The sequence below is a fragment of the Anabrus simplex genome, chromosome 8 (genome assembly GCF_040414725.1).
Source record: "Anabrus simplex isolate iqAnaSimp1 chromosome 8, ASM4041472v1, whole genome shotgun sequence".
NCBI classification, from domain to species: Eukaryota; Metazoa; Arthropoda; class Insecta; order Orthoptera; family Tettigoniidae; genus Anabrus; species Anabrus simplex.
Genome location: NC_090272.1, coordinates 10313473 through 10339347, shown reverse-complemented (window position 1 = coordinate 10339347; position 25875 = coordinate 10313473). Strand labels below are relative to the sequence as shown.

General features: G+C 41.2%; 1 protein-coding gene across 2 annotated transcripts in view; it reads left to right on the top strand.

Annotated features, from left to right (window-relative positions):
* Nucleotides 1-25875, top strand: part of LOC136879183 (putative serine protease F56F10.1) — an 83431-nt gene that overhangs the window by 14349 nt on the left and 43207 nt on the right. Inside the window, exons 1-3 of one of the 2 annotated variants that reach the window (XM_068228980.1) lie at nucleotides 5771-5883; nucleotides 6958-7117; nucleotides 8071-8243. In XM_068228980.1, the coding sequence (XP_068085081.1) occupies nucleotides 5786-5883; nucleotides 6958-7117; nucleotides 8071-8243 (431 nt within the window). In that variant the 5' untranslated portion in view covers nucleotides 5771-5785. Of the gene's footprint in view, nucleotides 1-5770; nucleotides 5884-6957; nucleotides 7118-8070; nucleotides 8244-25875 lie in introns of those variants that run through there. The other variant, XM_068228981.1, reaches the window with a different exon arrangement.

Genomic DNA, 25875 nt, shown 5'->3' with positions numbered 1-25875 from the left:
TAAAATTTTATATAATCGTCATTGGAATGTGTTCATAACGCAGTAACGTCCTTTACAATCGCCACGTAACCTCGTAAGTTGAACTCAAGACCCTTGCATGTGATTCCCTCTGAAACTATTATTCAAACTTCATTTACCATAGCAATGCTCATGACGTGACCACTCCATTTAATTTTCTTTATGATTGTGATGATTAGGATTTTATTGTATCCTTGTTCAGAAAGTTAATTTATTAGTTATATCAAAGGTTCACAAAATACCTCGAAATTTTAAGGCTGTTTGTCTTGCCTGAACATTTAGTCCAGTGGTCCTTACGGTCGACTGAACATATTCTTAACATTATTATAATTAATTCCTGTTAATTAAACATTACTTTCTTGCAAAATCGAACAACTGAAGTCTCAAATACCTTAGATATACTCGAAAAAGGAAACGAATTATCTGTTCATCGACGAAGTCGCTGCTAGTTTAACGTTGCCTGTATTTAAATAACTCCTCTTGTCTGTAACCTATCATTAATTTAGCTCACTATGACCATCGCGGGTGGATCATTTACACTTCGACATCACGCTGGTTAAACACAAACAACGAAAATCACTATTATATCAAAATTGTTGTTCCGTAAGGACCGGATCCTAACCACAGGAGGCGCAGTACTTATTGCTGCAAAACCGGAGTGTAATCCAACTAGGCGTCCCTAGTTGGAGACGACAGCTAAAGCCGTGTGGGTGGAAATTACGTGCGGTAATAAAAAATTCCGCCCGCCTCTGTGGTGTAGTGGTTAGTGTGATTAGCTGCCAACCCCGGAGGCCCGGGTTCGATTCCCGGCTCTGCCACGAAATTTGAAAAGTGGTACGAGGGCTGGAACGGGGTCCACTCAGCGTCGGGAGGTCAACTGAGTAGAGGGGAGTTCGATTCCCACCTCAGCCATCCTGGAAGTGGTTTTCCGTGGTTTCCCACTTCTCCTCCAGGCAAATGCCGGGATGGTGCCTAACTTAAGGCCACGGCCGCTTCCTTCCCTCTTCCTTGTCTATCCCTTCCAATCTTCCCATCCCCCACCCAGGCCCCTGTTCAGCATAGCAGGTGAGGCCGCCTGGGCGAGGTACTGGTCATCCTCTCCAGTTGTATCCCCGACCCAGAGTATGAAGCTCCAGGACACTGCCCTTGAGGCGGTAGAGGTAGGATCCCTCACTGAGTCCGGGGGAAAAGCCAACCCTGGAGGGCAAGCAGATTAAGAAGAAGAAGAAGAAGAAGAAGGATAAATTCCTCATCGGATCAGTGTATCGTACACCGAAGTCCTTGCAAACGATGAACAATGCATTGCTCTCCTCTCTGGAGTGTGTTCAACAAGTGCAGAATAATTACGACGCAATTTATATTGCTGGTGACTTCAATCTTGACATTACTTGGTCTAGAAATGCCGCCCCAATACCAAACAATCCTCTTGCTTTCTCCACCTTCTACGACATTTTTCTCCATCAGTTAGTGTTCGAAGCGACTCATGTTACTCAAAATTCCCGCTCCACACTAGACTGTTTCTTACTAACTCTCCATCATCTGTCCAGTGCCTGGACGTAATACCTGGATTTTGTAATCACAAAGCTATAATTACAACTTTGACGTACAGAAAACCCTCCCCAAAACTCCACTCCAGAACAATATATAATTTTTCCCGCACAAACTGGAACGATCTTTCCTCTCTTCTATCAAAAAATCTTCCTATTCCCCTCGCGTCCTTCACCGGCGATATAAATATCAACGAGATCTGGGAAAACTGGAAAAAAGTATTTTTTGAATGTGTCGATCAAGTTGTGCCGAAAGTTTCCATCTCTAATAAGCGGAAAACAGCATGGATCACTAAAGAGATAACATCGGGTTTTCGAAAGACAAATCGTTTATACAGGAAATGGAAGGAAAACCCAATTGACAGTAGGTGGGAGAAGTACAGACTGGCTAGGAACAAACTCAAATCATTATTCCGTGATGCCTACAGTTCATATGTCCACAGCCTTAGTTCCAATAGTAAAGAGCTATGGGCTTTCATCAGAAACAAAAGCGGCAACAGTGCTCCATCCATTTTCAAGTACAACGGACTATCAGTTTCCTCTCCCCAAGAAATAACTGACACATTTAACAGTAAATTTAAAAATAAGTTCACCACGGCTGACAAGGATGAAGACATGTTCACTACAAGGACAACCCCCCGTTTCCACCCTAACTAGCTTGTACTTCACTGCTAACGAGGTCGCAACAAGTCTTCGGAGAGCTGGACTTCATGCTGCGAACGGCCCAGACAACGTGCCGGCCAGAATTCTCCATCGCTGTGCAGAAGCATTAGCACCTTCTCTTGGTGTGCAATATTTAACATTTCAATGAATAGTGGGACTGTACGAGAAGAATGGAAGAAAGCAAATGTCGTTCCAGTATTCAAAGACGGTGACAGGGAAAATGTAGACAACTATCGCCCAGTCTCTATTACATCTGGTTTATGTAAATGCATGGAACGCCAAATTGTTAAACACGTGTTGGATTTTCTGAATGAGAGAAACCTGTTGAATAACAACCAGCCTGGATTCCTCCCTGGGAGTAATTGATGAGTGGCAACATTCCCTGGACCAGTCTAATATATCCCAAGTGGATTGCGTAACTCTCGACTGGAGTAAGGCCTTTTATCAGGTACCTCATCAACGACTGTTGTTAAAACTTAACAAGTATGGCATCCAAGGCAAACTGCTGGCATGGTTTCGATCATTCCTGGTAGATCGGACGCAGAGCGTTGTGTTCAGTGGGGCCAGGTCGGAACAAACTTTAGTCACTTCGGGCGTGATTCAAGGTAGTGTGATAGGACTGCTTGTGTACACGATCTGCCAGGTTGTGTATTGACTTCTATGGCAGAGTATTTAAACACCAGACAAATACTGGGGCTGTAACTTTATTAAGTGCCACGGCCGTATTTTTCCCATTCCTAGGCCTTTCCTATCCCATCGCCGCCATAAGACCTATCTGTGTCGGTGCGCCGTAGAGCAACTATCAAAAAATAAAACATCCCGTCTCGAATCTATTACTACAGATAGCAAAACAAAGTTTCACCTGCAGTCTGTGATACATCTCTCGTGAAAAACATTCTGTCTTGACTCACACTTTTCAGGAAGGGAGAATATTCTCGCCTGTAGTCGATCCTACGGCTCATCGCATTTCAAAATACATGTAGGGACTAACATCATCGTGTCGCATCTAACTGTCCTACTGTCATCACAATATACTGTATCACCAAATCAAAATATCCATAAATATCATTTCACACTCAAAGTTTGTTTTCGCTCACCAAAATCTTAGCATAAAATTTAAATTTGATTCCCTAATTAAATCAGTGTTTAATAAGAAAATAGATTCATCTTTATGAACTGTAATAATCACCTTACATGTATAAACGCTGTTATGGTGTACAATGCTATTCAACCTAATTGTCAAAATACACTTGCCGTTAATTACTTATGGATTCTTGATCGTCATTAATTATCAATGTTCTGGGGTATCAGTGGGACGCAGAGAGGTGAAGGAAGGTGTGGTCTTGAATGGGTCTAACTACAATATCAAAATTTGAATTAACACTCTAAAGGAAGGTTATATTTCTTTCAAAAAACAAACTTAACAAATTTTCACTAAGGTTAAAATAACAGTGAAATCTCAGGTACAATGCCAATTCAGTTACAAGGATGCAACACCCCAGAATAGGGAATTTAACAATTTTGGGCTTCGAGCTCTAGATTTACAAGTCTTGAGCTTCAGGCTCCAACTTTGCAAGACACAGAGTTCACGAGCACTTGACTCCACGAGTAACAATTTACAGCCTTCCAAAGGCACCCCTCAATGTCATAGGAATTTTAGAAAAGAGCTTACAAGCTCTCCGATATTAACAAATTTCCTACAGCCTACTCAAGGCAACAGTACGTCAAAAATCGTACAATCTGTGGCCTCTCTGGGCGCAATTTACAGTTGACAAAAGTTAGTATGTAGGGATATCTAGTACCCAACCTACTGGGCCTTTCTGGAAAAAGAGTAAGGGGTTAAATTAATGGCCCGAACACAAGATGAATGGAGGCGTATACTTGCAGTCCTAAATGAAGAACAAAATTCTAACTGGGCTCTGGGCCCAGTGATACAGGGGATAATCCCAAGCTACTGAGGTGACTCGAATGTAAGTTACTTTAAGGCATTTCAGAAAAGAAGAAAAACAATTAGAAAGTCGTAGTTACCTCGAACCAAGTTGAAGGGGAACTCGAGAGGGTAGAGCACTCTCTATCTCCGAATTTAAGACTTTATGAAAGTTTTACATTAGCCGAACGAAAATTTACACTTTTGAAGAGGTGATTACATAGTTAGAAATTCGGACCTTCCCCTCGGATAAGTATGCGGAGACAGCAAGAAAGATAGAATTTAGGTGGCCATTACCTAGCCGTTGTTCTGCCTGCCGAAGAATGAGGCGCCCCGCCACCTGTTTTAACACACACACTCAGAAATACGACGATCAGTGAGACAAGGTAGCCAGAAAAGCCTCAGCTTATATACCCGAAGGGAAGGTCCGAGAGGATTCTGGACAAATCCGCACACACCCTCTCAATTTTATTGGCAATTTCAAAAGTCACACCCAAAAAACAAACAAGAATCCTGTGATAGGCTGAAAAATAATTACAGAAAATTCCTAATTGGTTAGATTCAAAACTGGCGGAAAAGAGAAAAGTGTTGCAAACTTAGAATTATATAAACAAAACAAATGAAAGTTGATTTACTGGAGAAAACCTATAACCACAAAATTTCTTTCAATAACAAATTGTTCTTCCTTGCACCAGAGTGCGTGACCTCAGTTTTTTTTATGATATCTATGGAGAAAAGTTCAAACTTCTTGATATAAACAAACACAAAGCAAATAAATTCAGTCAGTTTAGCCAACTTCCCAAAAACACAGTTACTCAATAGTTCAGTAGTGACACCTTCTGATTAATGTCCCAAATTCCTGTAGTAGCAATTTCACGTTTTGATCGATAGAGGAGTTCATCAAGGCGCTTCTTTTGAATGAGCGGAGTTGAGGTGAACCTCCCGGTACAAGCTCATTAATCTAGAAACAGTGAACTCCATTATGACACAAATTATAGCCATTTCACAAAAGAACAATTATTACATTACATGTAGATGACAGCTAACTTTGCTACGTACAAGAATTAAAATATAGTTAACAATGAAATAATGTTAACTTACATTTAAGCTTCGTAACCACCTGCACACTCTCATGGGGGTTGAGTCACACCATAATAGCGGATGACCCACTGGAATTAATTCATTTAGGTGGTGGTGAAAACATTGTTTTTCATCGCCGCACAATAATACACTCACAAACTGAAGAACAAATCAAGCATTCGTATATCTTGCACAAAATATTACACATTGATAATTATAATAGTCATGGCCACTGCAGTGATCTGGCGTGTAGAAATTAAATGAAATGGCGTATGGCTTTTAGTGCCGGGAAATCCCAGGACTGTTTCGCCTTGCCAGGTTCAGGTCTTTTTATTTGACTCCCGTAGGCGACCTGCGCGTCGTGATGAGGATGAAATGATGATGAAGACAACATACACATCCAGCCCCCGTGCCAGAGAAATTAACCAATGACGGTTAAAATTTTCCGACCCTGTCTGGAATCCAAACCGGGACCCGTGTGACTAAAGGCCAGCACGCTAACCATTTAGCCACGGAGCCGGACATCTGGCGTGTTCTTTCACTGGTACAAATGAAGCGGATCCTGAAAGCTGTGTACGCGTACTTGGGGATGAGTGACCTACTGCGCTCTACAGCTGTTTGCGGCTCGCCTAACGTCGCAACATACAGGTTCGTTCTCAACGTATCTGGCTGCTAAAATTATTGACCCATTAGCATAGTTTGTAGCGTTGGACACGCGTTCTCACCACTTTAAGTGTCTACTGTCCTCCACTATTCAACCACTTGCCGAGTTCTTTTACATTACCGACTGTACACTCTTTGGTTTGATGCTACTTTCCAGGCCGAAACAAATGCTGATTGATTCCATAACAAGTCAATGGAAATGTTTATTACTTGCCAGTATAAAGGCAAAAGTCGCTAAAACATTTCTCACATGAGAATGGAGTAAGTCTTATTTTATCGTATAATATTCCGGTGCGGACTACGAGACACTGGTTTTGCGGCCTTCCTGTATTAAGACAGCATCAAAAAAGGCGTCAGTTTGTGATAAGAGTATCTGTTCCTCACCTAAATGTGTCACTCAGCGGGTATAATCTCGAAAGTCCGCGGTTCACAGGCCGTGCATTAGCATTGTATACTCTGCAAATGTCCAGTCTGTCATATGGAGTAACAACAGTTTCTCATGCACACGATTAATACTAATTAAAGGACAAGCGCCGCTGGCATTAGAGTTCTCAGCCTCACAACCACGTCACGTGATGACAATCTCTACACCTTAGGTGTAGCCAAACCGTTCGTAAAACTAAACTCTCGAGTTGCGAGAACAAAATTGCCTCTGATTTTATATCTCTGTCAAACAGGAGACAAATAGTCTCGTTCTGGACGATGAGAAAGTTAGCATAGAAATATTGTGATTGGCTAGAATCCACCATTAACATGGGATTTCCCCAGAGGTTCATCATCTCCATGTTTCTGAAACAACGCGTTAACTTCGGCAAATACCTCCCCGAGTTGTCTGCTTACTTATCGGAAGCAGCTGCGTGCACATCAGGTAATCTTGGAACAACAGCCAATTTCTACTTATAGAGTGTTGCGCCTTAATTTTTTATCCGATCACACAAAGTCTTCAAAACGAAATAGGTGTAAGTATTATTTAAATTTATTTCAACCTTAGAATTATGGATGCTAATGTTTTTCTGAATATATTTACTCTAATATCACTTCAACCTGTTATTTGTCCAGGAATTCAACAATGGATTTGCTTGCCGCAATGTTGGTCAACATTGCACTAATCACTCTGTCTGCTGCTTTCCCAGTGGAAGATACGAATCCATTTGAGGAACATGTATTCTATCAAAAGCTCGACCATTTTGATCCCGATAATCTGGAATACTTTACACAGGTAAATTTCATATCGTATGTTCTCTGATCTCTAGGGGCAATTGTAAGGTCCTAGGGAGAGTTTCCTGCTACAAGATGGTGGAAAACTGCAGGAAGAATGCATAGAATTGTGTGGTTTAGTGCCTGCACTACGTTAGACACATGCCACTCCGAGTGCGCTCATGTCCACTCGCTTCCTATGTCGATGTTCATGGCTGCCTTTGCAATGGTTTTGTCAAAACTGCGAAACATTTGGCCATAATAGCAATGGCAGGTTTCATATTTTCTATTCGAAGTAGGTGAATGACACACATTACAACGACCCCTTACCTTCGTTCAAGATACATCTGAGGTGTCGTTGCTGGCAATTGTTATTTGATTGGAAGTTAAATTAGAGAACACTACTAAGACGAAATGGTAATAGAAAAGACTAACCTACGAAGAGCGTGGAGAAGAAAGACACATTAGGCAGTTCAACTAATACTTTCGAGGTTATAACACGCGTTGTGAGGATCAGTCCTCTGGATTGCGTGTTATGGTAGACAGAAAGTACTTCCCCCACTCCAAGATAAATGGCAGATGATCAGTTCTCTGGACAACGCCATACGATGGACATGAGACACATCCCCCTCAATCAGGATGATCCATGTTGAATGACAGAGTTCTCTGGGTCACGTCTTACGGTAGACAGGAAATACTTCCCCTCACTCAGGATCATCCATGCTGAATGACAGATGATCAGTTCTCTGAGTCACGTCTTACGTTAGACAGGAAATACTTCCCCTCACTCAGGAGGACCTATATTGAATGGCTCAGGGGAATAATCACACCCAGATGCCTCTTTACTGGTGCGTATGTCAATTTGTTCGTACAGGCAGATGTAGAGGATAAGTAAAATAACCGCAGACCCTGAATAACTGAAACAACTGTAATTTTGTAACTTCCACCACTAACTAACTTACCTCTCTGTTTCAGAGATATTTCAAATTAGATTTTTCCCATCGTGATGGTGCACCGATATTCCTTGAAATTGGCGGTGAAGGCCCAACAGATAGATCTTCATTATTTTTATTAGAAACAGCATTTAAAAATCGAGGTGTGATCATGGCTTTGGAGCATCGTTACTATGGAAAGAGTCTTCCTGAAAGGCAAGTATAGTAGCTGTGTTATACATTTTACAGCCTTCCAGGGGTTCCATGATGAATGATGACGTTGACAACTGAGCTGGAAGCCTCCTTGCAGTGATGGATGTAACATACGTTCTAGTGGCAGAGGACATCGTAGCTCAAGGTTTTGTTGTGGTGTCTGTGGTTGTGTGTGTACAGTAACTGCAAACTCTACCACCTGAGTAGGTGCCTGTGCTCTTGGAGTGAATCACAATCACAATCACTACCGATCTGCATTTAGAAGAGTCGCTCTGGTGGCAGATTCCCTATGAGTTTTTCCTAGCCTTTTCTTACGCGTTTGGAAAGAAATTGGAATTTTATTGAACATTTCCCTTGGTAAGTTATTCCAGTCACTAACTCCACTTCCTATAAACGAACATTTGCCCAAATTTGACCTCTTGAATTCCAACTTTAGCTTCAGATTGTGATCTTTCCTACATTTAGAGACACCACACAAACTTATTCGTCTACTACTGTCATACTACGCCATCTCTCCACCGACAGCTCGGAACATACCACTTAGTCGAGCAGTTCGTCTCCTTTCTTCTAAATCTTACTATCCCAAACTTTTGCAACACTTTAGAACGCTATTCGTTTGTAGGATATCACCCAGAACAAATTGATCTGCATTTCCTTGGATTCTTTTCAGTTCTGGAATCAAGTAAACCTTGTGAGGGTCCCATGCGCTTGAGCCATAGTCCAGTTGGGATCTTACCAGAGACTTATATGCCCTCTCCTTCTCAAATGACATCTGTTAAATTGAGATCACCCGCTACAATCACGTTCCTTTCCACTTCGTTTCCCACTTAGCTGGTTATCTTATCAAATAATTCTGAATCAGCTTCAGCGCTACACTTTCTCGGTCTGTACACTCCAAAGACATCAAGTTGCCTTTTATCTTTATAGATAATTTCATGTTTGTCATATTTAACTTGTTGGTAGCATATAAATTCCTCTTTCACCAGAATGAATACTCTCTGTCCTATCTCTACGAAACACACCAGTTCCGTGGGAAAATTTTTGCACCCGTTATATCTTCTCAGCCATGATTCAACTACTATTGCAGTATCTGGAAGGTATATATATATATTTAATTAATGCTATTAGTTTCTTTACAATATTTATACAGTTCAACTCTAATATTTTTTCATCCGTACTTGACTTCCAGATCCCTGTAGCCTTATCACCCCTCCCTAGTCCACCACGTTTCCCTGAATATAACTCCCTATAACCATTCAAAACAAATTTATTAACTTATACGTACCACTGAGGTTTAAGTGAAGGCCATCTGAGCGCAGATTCCTATCTCCTACCCACCCATTAGGATCTAGAAATCTCACTCCCAGTTTTCTACATACCCACACCATAGTCTCATTTAAATCCCCAATCAACTTCCAGTCAGTATCCCTCCTACACAGTATTCCAGTGATAATAATCTACACTTCCTTAAACTTCGCCCGTGCTGCATTTACCAGATCCCACACATCTCTAACTATGTTGCTACTTATACCTGCTTGCATTGCGTTGTTGGTATCAACGTGAAACACTACCACCTTCTCCTTTTCCTCAGATTTCTCTTTTACTTTCCTCAATATCTGGCTTAACTAAATTTCTGGATAACACTCTATCCTGGTTCCCCTTCCTCCACACTCTTTTCCACATGTCTAACAATGGAATCCATCATGACCAGAACCTCAACCATACCCATATCATTGGATCACCTCCCCTCCTGGTCAGCCGTATCTTTCCTGATGGGTGCTGAAGCTACTTCCTCATAACTGTTCTCCCTCCCAAGACACTGTTCACCTGTCTTTTCCTATCCACTACTCTACATTTCATTTCCTTCCTTTTGCTTTCCTCCTACTTCCACACTTTTCATCAACAGTTCCCTGTTCCTCATCTTCCCTCTGTTGTTCTACCTACAGTGACTCGTAGCAATTTCTCACAGATACCTTTCTTGAATTCTGATCCTGAATAGATCCCGTAGCCTCCAATGTCCTTCACCTTAAAACATTAGAGAAAATTTCAAGCTTTCCCTCCCGTCCCTCTCTTACGTCTACTGTATCATGTACATTGTTTGAGCTTACCTTCCTTCCTGTTCTCAGCGGGAATTCTAATTATCTCCCTCAAACTCTTCAAATCTTCCCTCATACTCCTTAACGCCGTTCCTACGCTTATGCTCCTTATTTCTGGTCTATCATGCACTTCAAGGAAGGACAAGTGTTCCCTCCAAATTATTAATCAGAACATGAAAGTGGTGATTGTGGTGATTGCTTTTAAAGAGGAAGAACCAACCATCCTGTATTAACACTAATCAGAGGACAAGAATGGTAGAGGTCGGACACTTCGGAAATAAACACAAGGGCAACGAAGACCTTGAAACTGAAAGAGTCCCTAGTGAATCTAATACCATCGAGGTCAAAGAAATTAAGAGTTGACGAAGAGAGGCCGCATAAAACAGATGAAAGTGAGGAGCCAGGCACAAGTAAGTGAAAACAATACGAGGAATCAGCGAAGGGCCCAGTGGTATGTCTCATAATATTGTGTACTGTCTCGTAATATCGTATCTTGAATTTCAGCATGTGCTCGGCTATTGTCTGGGATTTAGTGGGACTCAGAGCAGCTTGGTAACTTTTATTTAAGTAACTCATTACTGGTATTACTTTAGAGAAACCACTCCTGTCTGGTTGGGCCTCATAGCAAGTACTTCCTAATTTCTTCAAATCATCACTCGAGCCGCAAAAGTAACTGCGCAGTCGGGTTAAAACTTCTAACTGTCGTACGATGTGATGACACGTCGTTAAATTCACGCCTAGGGAGGCTGTTATTTGAATTCTGCACGGGTATTATCAAGAAAGAGTGTCCATTTACTGGGAATAACGAGTAGTTTCCTGAACTATATTGTTAATTAGCACACAAAAATGCTTTACAGAACGGAAAATGTCCAATTGCCTACTCAACCACTTTCTTTCTTGTTGAAAAGTAGGACTTTCGCATAATCAAAATCGTTATCGCTGTTAAAATTCCTTTGTTGGATAACGCCTTTAACATTTGGAATCGGGTAGAGTCACGTCCCTGCAAGGTCCAGAATCGTTTTCAGAGTAATTTAGGATCATAATTTCTGTGGATGGGCAAGTTCATTTGTTCTTTGATATCAACTTATTTTTTTTGTCGACAATAATATTGCGTTTCAGGACCCTTTATTGTAATGTGTGTATCACTATCTTCTTCTACGAAAAGCTGATTTTGTTCATCGAGGGGAAGGTCATCGTAACAAACAGGGCTGTCAGCTTGTAAAAAGTGAACCATTTCCTCGTCGGTTACAACATATTCCCATGGTCATTACATTTTACTAAAAGCATTACAAAACAATATTTTTATATATTTTGTCACTAATAGTGAACATTAAATCCATGATGTGTAACTCTGAAGACTGATCTATAACTGTATATTTAACATACAAACATACTACACTCTTCACTCTGCACTCGAGGTCGCGTCCAGTCCGAGGTATGGATGGTATTCTAAACTTGTGGGTCCATAAGGGAGGGAGAACGGTAGCACCTAACCAGTACTGAAATAAAAGGTAAAAGAGATGAATACAAACAAATATCATAATCATCACGCCAAAGAGTGCTCTTCTGATTTATATTATCTTGTCGAGCACGAGACGGAATACAACAATAAGGAATGTCTTTGTCATTGTCATTAGCCTGCGGAGATAAAATACATCAAGTAAACCCTTTACCAGGAAAGCTCCAGGCATCTCTTTATCATTTCAGTTTCTACGACAGTCTGGAATATTGTCGACACCAAACCAATTGCTACCACAATATTGCCTACTCGCTCAGTGGATGGGGAAAAATTAAGGAATATTTGAAGGGATAGAAGATTTAATACACAGTGCAAAGCGTACCATAACCTAATTGTTATGATAGACTGGAATGCAGTAGTAGGCTAAAGAAGATAGGAAAACCCAGTAGGAAAATTTGGACAGGTAAAAAGGAATGAAAAAGAAAGGCCGCTGCTTGAATTCTGCACCAAACATGGGAGTAGTTTAATCCTGGCTAATACTTGCTTCAAGCACGACAAACAACGGCCGTATATGTGTATGAAATCTGGAGTCACAGGAAGGTATCAAATAGGCTTCATTATGATAGACAGAGATTCAGAAACCAGGTACTTGTTTGCAAGAAGGAAACATTTCTGAAAGAGAAGTGCAACGATGATGAAGGTTGTATGCCTGTAGGAAAGGTAGATGCTGCATAAAGCAAAATCAACAAAACCTTCAGGAAAAAGAAAACTAGGTGTGTGAATATGGAAGACCATCACTGTGGAATTAAAACTAGCCAGAGATACGGTATGAACATATCATTAAGCAATTGTATGAAGTAGATGATACGGTTCTTGAAAAGGAAGAGGCTGTTGATACTTATGAAATGGGAGACACAATTTTTAACTAAAAATTCGACAGAGCTTGAAAGAGCTAAACAGGAACAAGGCACCTAGTATTGACGACATATCCTCAAACGTACTCACTGCCTAAGGATAAACCAGCATGGCGACATTATTCCATTTTGTGTGTAAGATGCATGGTAAAAGAGAAGACAGAATGCAGTTAAACCTGTTTCCAAGAAAGAAGCTGCTTTAAAGTGTGAAACCTTCCGCACCATTAGTGTAGAACCTCACGCCTGCAAAATACTAACAAGCATTATTTACACAAGAATGGAAAGACAAGTAGAAACTGAGTTGGAAAGAGTACAATTTGGATTCAGAAGAAGTATAGGAACACGCGAATCAATCCTGACTTTATGCCTGATCATAGAGGATTGAATTAAGAAGGACAAGCCTCCGTACATGGGATTCGTAGATCTAGAAAAGACATTAGATTATGTTAATTTGACCAAGCTATTTGAGATTCTGAAGGTGATAGAGACGAGAAAGAGAGATTATCTGCAATCTGTACAAATATCAATCTGCACTGATAAGAATATTGTGGGCTATGAAAAATAAGCAGCAATTCAGAAAGGAGTGAAACAGGGCTGCAGGTTGTCCCCTCTCCTTTGTCTATATAGAAGAGGCAGTAGGGGAAAATAAACATAAATTTGGAAAGATAATCGAAATCCAAGGAAACGAAATCAAAACTCTGAGAATTGCCGATGACATTGTTATTTTATTTGAGTCTGCAGAGGATCTAGAGAAAGTGTTAAATGCTTTGGGACCAGTCTTTGAGAAGGAATACAAGATGAAAGTAAATACATCCAAAATAAAATTCGAATGAAGGTAGGTGATTCAGGACATAACTCAAGGGATGTAGATGAATCTTGTTACATGGGTAAGAGAATAAATCATCATGGAGAATTAAAGAGGAGATATAACGCACAAGCAATTAAAACCTTTCTTAAGAAAATAAATTTGTTTAATTTGAGCGTTGATATGGGAATTAGAAAGATGTATTTCTGGAGCGTGGCACGGCATGCAACTCAGAAAGAAATGTCCCAGTAGGGACACGTTTTTAAGCCCCTCTCCACCACCTTTTTGGCCTGGCTAAACTGTCATTGAAATTAGTATCACTTTGGAATTTTATTCCAACTCGGTTTTAATTTTATTTCCTGTGCGACTTATGTCGCTAATTGTAATTGCATCTTCACCGTCCTCGGAGTTATTTTTCCATCGTTATCTTTCGGTCTGGTGTCAGGCGAGTTTCTTCCAAGGCTCGCTGACTTTTCTGCCAGCCTGTGCTTCGTGTTGCTTGCTGGTGGAGTCTTAGTCGATTGTCGTCCGCAATTAAGGTTGGGTCGCTTGACGAAGATGCAACAGAGGCGTGCTTGGTGTCTTCTCTGGGGCCTAGAGTTTAGCCCAGACCATGGATGTTGGTTAAATTCCCATTGAAAAGGGGGTCTTCTCACCCTTACATCTTCTGTAATCGTCCTCTTAATTTGGATTTTATTTTCATCCTTCTGATGACAAGCGTCGTGAGTATTGTATCGCGTCCCATCAATCTGCTGGAAAATGTAAGTTCCTTACCATTTACTTTGGAAGTGACCTTCAAAATCTGGATATCATATTATTATGGACTTTGGTGCAATGTATTTCTCTCAAGTTTCTACTACAGCGTTTCTCGGCATTTTCTTTAGTCTGTTTTTCTTATCTCCATTCTCGGGTTTCATTTGTTATATTGTGTTTGTTTCATACTACGTGTGCTGAACTTTAGAAAATTACTTCTATCTTGGTAAAAATCAAATTATATTTAATATTACTATAATCATTAATTTGGTAAGAAGTTAAATGTATCCTATCTACAGTTTTAAAGAATTTACCCTGTGTAGGTTTTAGGCCTATGTGTGTTTTCACCAAGAAGTCCGAAGTTACATTTGAGCTTTTCTTTTCCCTATGGTTAAGTTTTTCTTTTTTAACTTTTGTTTCGAGGCTTGTGCCTTTTCGTAACGACCTGGGTTTGTGTTATGTGGATTGGTCGTTTGTGGCGTTCCTGGTTTGTTTACGTTGCCATGACAATACCGTTGTACTGGTGATTATTATTCTGCGGTTGTTTGCCGTGTTTTCTTGGGGTTGATTTGTGCTCCTTGCTATCGTGGAATTTCGCTTATTTTGACTCAGACCTTTATGTTATTTAATTAACCTTTCTCGGGGTTGGTAATTCTGTTCTTGCGACAATTTTGTTTTCATTTTACGTTGACGTATGTATTTTGCGTCGGACTTTCTTGGGGAAACTCACCGGATTACACCGTCGTTATTTTAAAAAGGTTGAAAATTGTTCCTTTTAAGTGACCTAAGTAAATGCTAGTCTGTTATATCTCTACGGTCGTCATGTTACGTGTATCTTTTAAGTGAGAGGCTCACAACTAGTTGAAATTTGATCCTTGTGTCTTTTAAGGCAATGCATCTGTGAAAATCCTAAAATCTACAGTTTTCATCCTATCACCTTAGAATTTTGATCATTTAATATCAGTATCAGCATGATACAACATACAAAGTTTCAAGTTTCTGTCAATAACAGTTTTTGAGATATTCATAAATTTATCAATATTTTTAACAATTTTCGATGTATTTATAAAATGCTCCTCATGCCAAACGGCTCAACGGATCTGGCGTAAAATTTAATATTGGTTTTAAAAGACCAATATAAAAGAAGTGATGTGTGGGTTTTGGCAAATTTTAATTACACTGAAAGGAATAAATTATTTCACATAGGCTTAACTTTTTAAATATATTTTATGATGATCATGATGAGAAAAACTAGATTGCCACTGAACTATTGCATGTATTTTAAAATTTGCACATCAGTTTGCTATTATGTTGTATCTGAAACTATCCTAAAAGTTTCAAGTAGATTGATTGAAAACTGTGGCATGAGGAGCATTTTGAATCTTGAAAAGTGATGGAAAGTAAATTCTGAGGAAAAAGAGATTGAAATTTTAGAGATGAACAATAGTCCAGTACCTGAATGTAGTTTACTTAAAACTCCCCAGCACCATATGTTGGACCCTCTGCTGACTTCTTCCTGGCCTCAGTAGTATAATAGACGGGTTCTGCGGCCTCCTCCTCCTCCGGCTCTCGGAAGAGGCCTCCTCCTCAGCCAGTGGCCTCCTCCTCCTCCTCAGCCAGTGGCCTCCCAGTGGCCACCTCCTCCTCCTCCTCAGCCAGTGGCCTCCCAGTGGCCTCCTCCACCTCAGCCAGAGGCCTCTTCCAGTGCTGCCAACTTAACCTAACTAGCGCGAGATAAACAAAGCCACGTGCTTTTTGACAGACAACAACGCACCGCTAACCTCAGTACTGCCATCTTGACGGGCCTAAACCTCAGTAGTGCCAACTTAACCTCACAAGCGCGAGGTAAACAAAGCCACGTGCTTTTTGACAGCCACGTGCTTTTTGACAGATTTGTAAACAAAGCCACGTGCTTTTTGACAGCTGTCATCGACAACAACGCATCGCAAACCTCAGTACTACCATCTTGACGGGCCTAAACCCCAGTAGTGCCAACTTAACCTAACTAGCATGAGGTAAACAAAGCCACGTGTTTTTGACAGCCACGTGCTTTTTGACAGATTTGTAAACAAAGCCACGTGCTTTTTGACAGACAACAACGCATCGCTAACCTCAGTACTGCCATCTTGACGGACCTAAACCTTAGTGGTACCAACTTAACCTCACTAGCGCGAGGTAAACAAAGCCACGTGCTTTTTGACAGCTGCCATCCGCCATCTTTAAACTACAGAGCACCGTGCTGCCCTCTTTCGTCACCTGTCATCGGCAGTGCTGCCATCTTGACGGGTCTAAACCTTAGTGCTACCAACTTAACCTAACTAGCGCGAGGTAAACAAAGCCACGTGTTTTTTGACAGCCGTCATCCGCCATCTTTAATCCATAGAGCACAGTGCTGCCCTCTTTAGCTACTTACCTTTGAAATGTGATGGCGGATAATTTGAAAAATGCTTTTTGACAGCAGCCATATTGCATCGCAAACCTCAGTGCTGCCCTCTTTAGCTAGATACCTGTGGTAGCAGACAATTCCACGTGACAGCAGCCATCTTTGAGCACCGTGCTGCCCTCTATGTGGTGGCGGCAAATTCCACGTGCTCTTGTTTGGAAACAAACTCACGTGCTTTTTTGACAGCTACCATCCACCATCTTTAATCAACAGAGCACAGTGCTGTGCTGTACTCTTTAGCTAGATACCTTTGAAATGTGGTGGCGGCAATTTGAAAAATTCTATGTGCTCTTGTTGGGAAACAAAGCCACGTGCTTTTTTGACAGCTGTCATCCGCTATCTTTAATCAATAGAGCACCGTGCTGCTATCATGCGGGCAATTTCGTCACCTATCACCCGCCATCTTTAATCTACAGAACACCGTGCTGCCCTCTTTATAGCTACTACCTTAAGCATGTAGTAGCGGGCAATTTGAAAAGTTCTGTTAGCTATCATCCGCCATCTTTAATCAAGAGAGCACCGTGCTGCCATCTTTAGCTAGATACCTTTGAAATGTGGTGGCGGCAAATTGGAAAATTCCACATGCTCTTGTTTGGAAACAAACTCACGTGCTTTTTGACAGCTACCATCCGCCATCTTTAATCAACAGAGCATAGTGCTGCCCTCTTTAGTTTGAAATGTGGTGTCGGCAAATTCCACATGGTCTTGTTTGGTAAACATAGCCACGTGCAGCTATCATCCGCCATCTTTAATCCAGAGAGCACCGTGCTGCCCTCTTTATCGCAGTAGATGTAAATTCGTCACCGCTGTCATCCGCAGTGCTGCCATCTTAACGGGCCTAAACCTTAGTGCTACCAACTTAACCTCACTAGCGTGAGATAAACAAATCCACATGCTTTTTTGACAGCTGTCATCCACCATCTTTAATCTATAGAGCACAGTGCTGCCCTCTTTAGCTACTTACCTTTGAAATGTGGTGGCGGATAATTTGAAAAATGCTTTTTGATAGCAGCCATCTTTGAGCACCATGCTGCCCTCTTTAGCTAGATACCTGTGGTGGCAGGCAATTCCACGTGACAGCAGCCATCTTTAATCATGAGAGCACCGTGCTGCCCTCTACGTGGTGGCGGCAATTTGAAAAATTCTACATGCTCTTGTTTGGAAACAAACTCACGTGCTTTTTTCTGACAGCTGTCATCCGCCATCTTGCATCACAAACCTCTGTGCTGCGCTCTTTAGCTAGATACCTTTGAAATGTGGTGGCGGCAATTTGAAAAAAATCTATGTGCTCTTGTTTAGTAAACAAAGCCACGTGCTTTTTTTTGACAGCTGTCATCCACCATCTTTAATCAATAGAGCACTGTGCTGCTATCATGCGGGTAATTTCATCACCTGTCATCCGCCATCTTTAATCTACAGAGCACCGTGCTGCTCTCTGTAGTAGCGGGCAATTTGAAAAGTTCTGTTAGCTGTCATACGCCATCTTTAATCAAGAGAGCACCGTGCTGCCATCTATGTGGTGGCGGCAAATTCCACGTGCTCTTGTTTAGTAAACAAACTCACGCGCTTTTTTGTCAGCTGTCATCCGCCATCTTACATCGCAAACCTCAGTGCTACACTCTTTAGTTGAAATATGGTGGCGGATAATTTAAAAAGAGAAATTCTACAGCAGCCATCTCTCGGCGCTAACTGCACAAGATGGTGGCTATACATGACTCCTTAAAGGTGCTTATGCAAGATGGCCGCTATACATAGACTCCCTTGGGATGCTTGCGCAAGATGGCGGTTATACATGGCTCCTTTTGAAATATGGTGGCGGATAATTTAAAAAGAAAAATTCTACATCAGCTATCTCTCGACGCTAATTGCACAAGATGGTGGCTATACATGACTCCTTAAAGGTGCTTATGCAAGATAACCGCTATACATAGACTCCCTTGGGATGCTTGCGCAAGATGGCGGTTATACATGGCTCCTTATGAGACGCCCTAGAGATGCTTGCGCAAGATGGCGGTTGCTCTTATGAGGTGACTTAAGGGTCCTTGCACAAGATGACTAGAGACGCCCTAAGGATGCTTGCGCAAGATGGCGGACACAAGATGGCAGCTATACACAACTCCTTATGAGACGCTTTAAGGGTGCTTGCGCAAGATGGCTGCTGCTCTTAGCTTAGAGGCTAACGTGTCGTGCTAGTTCGATTCATTAAATTTGGGGCTTAAATGCAAAATGTTAAATATCTCGAAAGCAGTGCATCGTAGAGCAAAACGGACAAAATTTTTCTGACCAATGATTTAACAGCTGCTGTTATGCATGCGGTGGAGGGCAATTTGAAATTCTATGTGCTTAATCAACAGAGCACCCTGCTGCCCTCTTTAGCTGAAATGTGGTGGTGGATAATTTGAAAAATACTTTTGACAGCTATCATCCTTAAACAATGGCGACTATACATAGGCTGTTAAGGCCTTATCATGCTCCTCCTCCTCCTCCTCCTCCTCCTCCTTCTCTACCTCCTCCTCCGCCTCTTATGTCAAGGCATAGCTTTATATCGAACAAGTTTAAACCTGCATCGCGAAGGCAAGCGTGTGCAGCGATAACATTATTGTGCATGTTTAGACTTTCGAAACATAAGAAGAGTAGAATCAAACGCTGTACTAGATACGACATGTGATCAGAACATTGATTGATGCGTTCAGAAAACAAAATAAGTGATCAAGACTAGAATCGAACACTGTACTCAATACATCATGTGTTTAGAATATGTCATGGGATACCCTTGATCAGATTGAAACATAACAAGACTAGAATAGAACACTGTAATCGATGTTGTTAACTTCAACATGTGATCAGAACATTGATTGATGTGTTCAGAACACAAAATAAGTGATCATGACTAGAATTGAACACTGTACTCGATACAACATGTGATCAGAACATTGATCGATGTGTTCAGAACACAAAATAAGTGATCAAGACTAGAATCGAACACTGTACTCAATACAACAGGTGTTTAGAACATGTTAGGGGGTACCACAACCTCATCGATCGCTATCAGCAAGAACGCTTGTACTTTGTTAAGTGTAGAAAATTAATCTTTATTGGTAAATGGTTTTATGTTCAGAACAAGGAATGGAACCTAGGGGTTACGTCTTACCTAATAAAATCCCTGAGGTGCGATGAGTTACGTTTTTCGAACTAGTGTTTGGAACACTGAACTTTTCAAGATGGCAAGAGTGAGGTTAGCAATGTTCTGTTGTTGGATTTTAAATTCCTCCGCTCTAACATGCATAAGGTGGCAGCCTTGAGGTTTACCGCCATAAAGATGGCAGCAGTGAGGTTAGCGACGCTCTATTGTCCTCCAAAGTGAGGTTAGGGTTCGTCAAGAAGACAGCTGTCAGAAAAAAGCACGTGGCTATGTTTACCAAACAAGAGCACGTTTCCGTGACGTCACGGTCACGTAATCAATCCTTAGCTCGACGTCGTTAAGAGCAGCATTAAGGTGAGCTATGCTTAGAAGTCTTGGGAACAGAGCAGCAGTATGAATTGCCATGTTTCAAAGCGTGTACACATCACCTATCGATTTTACATGCATCGACCATCGAACTAAACTTCATCCGCTAGATCGTGCTGCTATCTTAGCGTAACCTATACCCATAAAATTAAAATAAAATGAATAGCCATGTTTCAAAGCGTGTACACATCACCTATCGATTTTACATGCATCGACCATCGAACTAAACTTCATCCGCTAGATCGTGCTGCTATCTTAGCATAACCTAAAAGTACAATGAATAGCCATGTTTCAAAGCGTGTACACATTACCTATCGTTTTTGCATGCATCGACTCTCGTACTAAACTTCTTCCGCTAGATTGTGCTGCTATCTTAGCATGACCTTAAGGTACAAAGAATAGCCATGTTTCAAAGCGTGTACACATTAACTATCGACTTTGCATGCAACAAATATCGTACTGAACTTCTTCGCTAGATTGTGCTGGCATCTTAGCATAACTTATACACATGAACTTAAAGTACAAAGAATAGCTATGTTTCAAAGCGTGTACACATTACTTATTGATTCTGCATTCATCGAATCTCGTACTAAATTTATTCCGCTAGATTGTGCTGCTATCTTAGCATAACCTATACCAATGAACTTAAAGTACAATGCATAGTCATGTTTCAAAGCGTGTACACATCAACTATCGAATTTGCATGTATCGACTCTCGTACTAAACTTCTGCAGGTAGATTGTGCTGCTATCTTAGCATAACTAAGACGCATGAACTTAAGGTACAAAGAATAGCTATGTTTCAAAGCGCGTACACATTACCTATCGACTTTGCATGCAACAAATATCGTACTAAACTTCTTCCGCTAGGTCGTGCTGCTATCTTAGCATAACTTATACACATGAACTTAAAGTACAAGGAATAGCCATGTTTCAAAGCGTGTACACATTACTTATTGATTTTACATTCATCGAATCTCGTACTGAACTTCTTCGCTAGATTGTGCTGGCATCTTAGCATAACTTATACACATGAACTTAAAAGTACAAAGAATAGCCATGTTTCAAAGCATGTACACATTACCTATCGATTTTGCATGCATTGACTCTCGTACTAAACTCCTTCCGCTAGATTGTGCTGCTATCTTAGCATAACCTATACACATGACCTTAAAGTAAAAAGAATAGCCATGTTTCAAAGTGTGTACACATCACCTATCGATTTTGCATGCAACAAATATCGTACTAAACTTCTTCCGCTAGATTGTGCTGCTATCTTAGCATAACTTATACACATGAACTTAAAGTACTAAGAATAGCCATGTTTCAAAGTGTGTACACATTACTTATTGATTTTGCATGCATCAAATATCGTACTAAATTTCTTCCGCTAGATCGTGGTGCTATCTTAGCATAACCTATACCAATGAACTTAAAGTACAATGCATAGTCATGTTTCAAAGCGTGTACACATCAACTATCGAATTTGCATGTATCGACTCTCGTACTAAACTTCTGCAGGTAGATTGTGCTGCTATCTTAGCATAACTAAGACGCATGAACTTAAAGTACAAAGAATAGCCTTGTTTCAAAGCGTGTACACATTACCTAATGATTTTGCATGAAACGACTATCATACTAAACTTTTTCCACTAGATTGTGCTAAAATCGTGTTAGTGTGCTGCTATCATAGCATAACCTATCGATTTTACATGCATCGACTATCGTACTAGACTTCTTCCGCTAGAGCATGTAGCAATCGCTTTTGTGTACCCCTAACCTATGTGCACGAACTTAATGCACAAAGAAGAGTTATGTTCTAAAGCGTGTACACATCACCTATCGATAATGTATGCATCGACTATCGTACTAAACTTCTCCTGCCAGAGCGTACGACTATCGCTTGTGTGTGCATGAACTTAAAGCTTAAAGAATAGCAATGTATAAAAATCTTGTAAACAAAGCAGCAGCATTACGTATAGTCAAGTTTAAATGCGTGCACACATCATGTATCCATGATGCACACAGTACTAAACTTATTCCATTAGAATGTACAAAGTTCGCATGTGTTTGTGCTGCTATCTTAGCATAGCCTATGTGCATGAACTTAAAGAATAAAGAATAGTTATGTGTAAAAAATCTTGTGAACATAGCAGAATGATTACTACGTAGGTGTAGACATTGCACTTTGCATGCTGAGGCAACATACTACGTGACCGTGACGTCACGGAAACGTGCTCTTGTTTGGTAAACATAGCCACGTGCTGTTTTCTGACAGCTGTCTTCTTGACGAACCCTAACCTCACTTTGGAGGACAGTAGAGCGTCGCTAACCTCACTGCTGCCATCTTTATGGCGGTAAACCTCAAGGCTGCCACCTTATGCATGTTAGAGCGGAGGAATTTAAAATCCAACAACGGAACATTGCTAACCTCACTCTTACCATCTTGAAAAGTTCAGTGTTCCAAACACTAGTTCGAAAAACGTAACTCATCGCACCTCAGGGATTTTATTAGGTAAGACGTAACCCCTAGGTTCCATTCCTTGTTCTGAACATAAAACCATTTACCAATAAAGATTAATTTTCTACACTTAACAAAGTACAAGCGTTCTTGCTGATAGCGATCGATGAGGTTGTGGTACCCCCTAACATGTTCTAAACACATGTTGTATTGAGTACAGTGTTCGATTCTAGTCTTGATCACTTATTTTGTGTTCTGAACACATCGATCAATGTTCTGATCACATGTTGTATCGAGTACAGTGTTCAATTCTAGTCATGATCACTTATTTTGTGTTCTGAACACATCAATCAATGTTCTGATCACATGTTGAAGTTAACAACATCGATTACAGTGTTCTATTCTAGTCTTGTTATGTTTCAATCTGATCAAGGGTATCCCATGACATATTCTAAACACATGATGTATTGAGTACAGTGTTCGATTCTAGTCTTGATCACTTATTTTGTTTTCTGAACGCATCAATCAATGTTCTGATCACATGTCGTATCTAGTACAGCGTTTGATTCTACTCTTCTTATGTTTCGAAAGTCTAAACATGCACAATAATGTTATCGCTGCACACGCTTGCCTTCGCGATGCAGGTTTAAACTTGTTCGATATAAAGCTATGCCTTGACATAAGAGGCGGAGGAGGAGGTAGAGAAGGAGGAGGAGGAGGAGGAGGAGGAGGAGCATGATAAGGCCTTAACAGCCTATGTATAGTCGCCATTGTTTAAGGATGATAGCTGTCAAAAGTATTTTTCAAATTATCCACCACCACATTTCAGCTAAAGAGGGCAGCAGGGTGCTCTGTTGATTAAGCACATAGAATTTCAAATTGCCCTCCACCGCATGCATAACAGCAGCTGTTAAATCATTGGTCAGAAAAATTTTGTCCGTTTTGCTCTACGATGCACTGCTTTCGAGATATTTAACATTTTGCATTTAAGCCCCAAATTTAATGAATCGAACTAGCACGACACGTTAGCCTCTAAGCTAAGAGCAGCAGCCATCTTGCGCAAGCACCCTTAAAGCGTCTCATAAGGAGTTGTGTATAGCTGCCATCTTGTGTCCGCCATCTTGCGCAAGCATCCTTAGGGCGTCTCTAGTCATCTTGTGCAAGGACCCTTAAGTCACCTCATAAGAGCAACCGCCATCTTGCGCAAGCATCTCTAGGGCGTCTCATAAGGAGCCATGTATAACCGCCATCTTGCGCAAGCATCCCAAGGGAGTCTATGTATAGCGGTTATCTTGCATAAGCACCTTTAAGGAGTCATGTATAGCCACCATCTTGTGCAATTAGCGTCGAGAGATAGCTGATGTAGAATTTTTCTTTTTAAATTATCCGCCACCATATTTCAAAAGGAGCCATGTATAACCGCCATCTTGCGCAAGCATCCCAAGGGAGTCTATGTATAGCGGCCATCTTGCATAAGCACCTTTAAGGAGTCATGTATAGCCACCATCTTGTGCAATTAGCGCTGAGAGATGGCTGCTGTAGAATTTCTCTTTTTAAATTATCCGCCACCATATTTCAACTAAAGAGTGTAGCACTGAGGTTTGCGATGTAAGATGGCGGATGACAGCTGACAAAAAAGCGCGTGAGTTTGTTTACTAAACAAGAGCACGTGGAATTTGCCGCCACCACATAGATGGCAGCACGGTGCTCTCTTGATTAAAGATGGCGGATGACAGCTAACAGAACTTTTCAAATTGCCCGCTACTACAGAGAGCAGCACGGTGCTCTGTAGATTAAAGATGGCGGATGACAGGTGATGAAATTACCCGCATGATAGCAGCACAGTGCTCTATTGATTAAAGATGGTGGATGACAGCTGTCAAAAAAAAGCACGTGGCTTTGTTTACTAAACAAGAGCACATAGATTTTTTTCAAATTGCCGCCACCACATTTCAAAGGTATCTAGCTAAAGAGCGCAGCACAGAGGTTTGTGATGCAAGATGGCGGATGACAGCTGTCAGAAAAAAGCACGTGAGTTTGTTTCCAAACAAGAGCATGTAGAATTTTTCAAATTGCCGCCACCACGTAGAGGGCAGCACGGTGCTCTCATGATTAAAGATGGCTGCTGTCACGTGGAATTGCCTGCCACCACAGGTATCTAGCTAAAGAGGGCAGCATGGTGCTCAAAGATGGCTGCTATCAAAAAGCATTTTTCAAATTATCCGCCACCACATTTCAAAGGTAAGTAGCTAAAGAGGGCAGCACTGTGCTCTATAGATTAAAGATGGTGGATGACAGCTGTCAAAAAAGCATGTGGATTTGTTTATCTCACGCTAGTGAGGTTAAGTTGGTAGCACTAAGGTTTAGGCCCGTTAAGATGGCAGCACTGCGGATGACAGCGGTGACGAATTTACATCTACTGCGATAAAGAGGGCAGCACGGTGCTCTCTGGATTAAAGATGGCGGATGATAGCTGCACGTGGCTATGTTTACCAAACAAGACCATGTGGAATTTGCCGACACCACATTTCAAACTAAAGAGGGCAGCACTATGCTCTGTTGATTAAAGATGGCGGATGGTAGCTGTCAAAAAGCACGTGAGTTTGTTTCCAAACAAGAGCATGTGGAATTTTCCAATTTGCCGCCACCACATTTCAAAGGTATCTAGCTAAAGATGGCAGCACGGTGCTCTCTTGATTAAAGATGGCGGATGATAGCTAACAGAACTTTTCAAATTGCCCGCTACTACATGCTTAAGGTAGTAGCTATAAAGAGGGCAGCACGGTGTTCTGTAGATTAAAGATGGCGGGTGATAGGTGACGAAATTGCCCGCATGATAGCAGCACGGTGCTCTATTGATTAAAGATAGCGGATGACAGCTGTCAAAAAAGCACGTGGCTTTGTTTCCCAACAAGAGCACATAGAATTTTTCAAATTGCCGCCACCACATTTCAAAGGTATCTAGCTAAAGAGTACAGCACAGCACTGTGCTCTGTTGATTAAAGATGGTGGATGGTAGCTGTCAAAAAAGCACGTGAGTTTGTTTCCAAACAAGAGCACGTGGAATTTGCCGCCACCACATAGAGGGCAGCACGGTGCTCAAAGATGGCTGCTGTCACGTGGAATTGTCTGCTACCACAGGTATCTAGCTAAAGAGGGCAGCACTGAGGTTTGCGATGCAAGATGGCTGCTGTCAA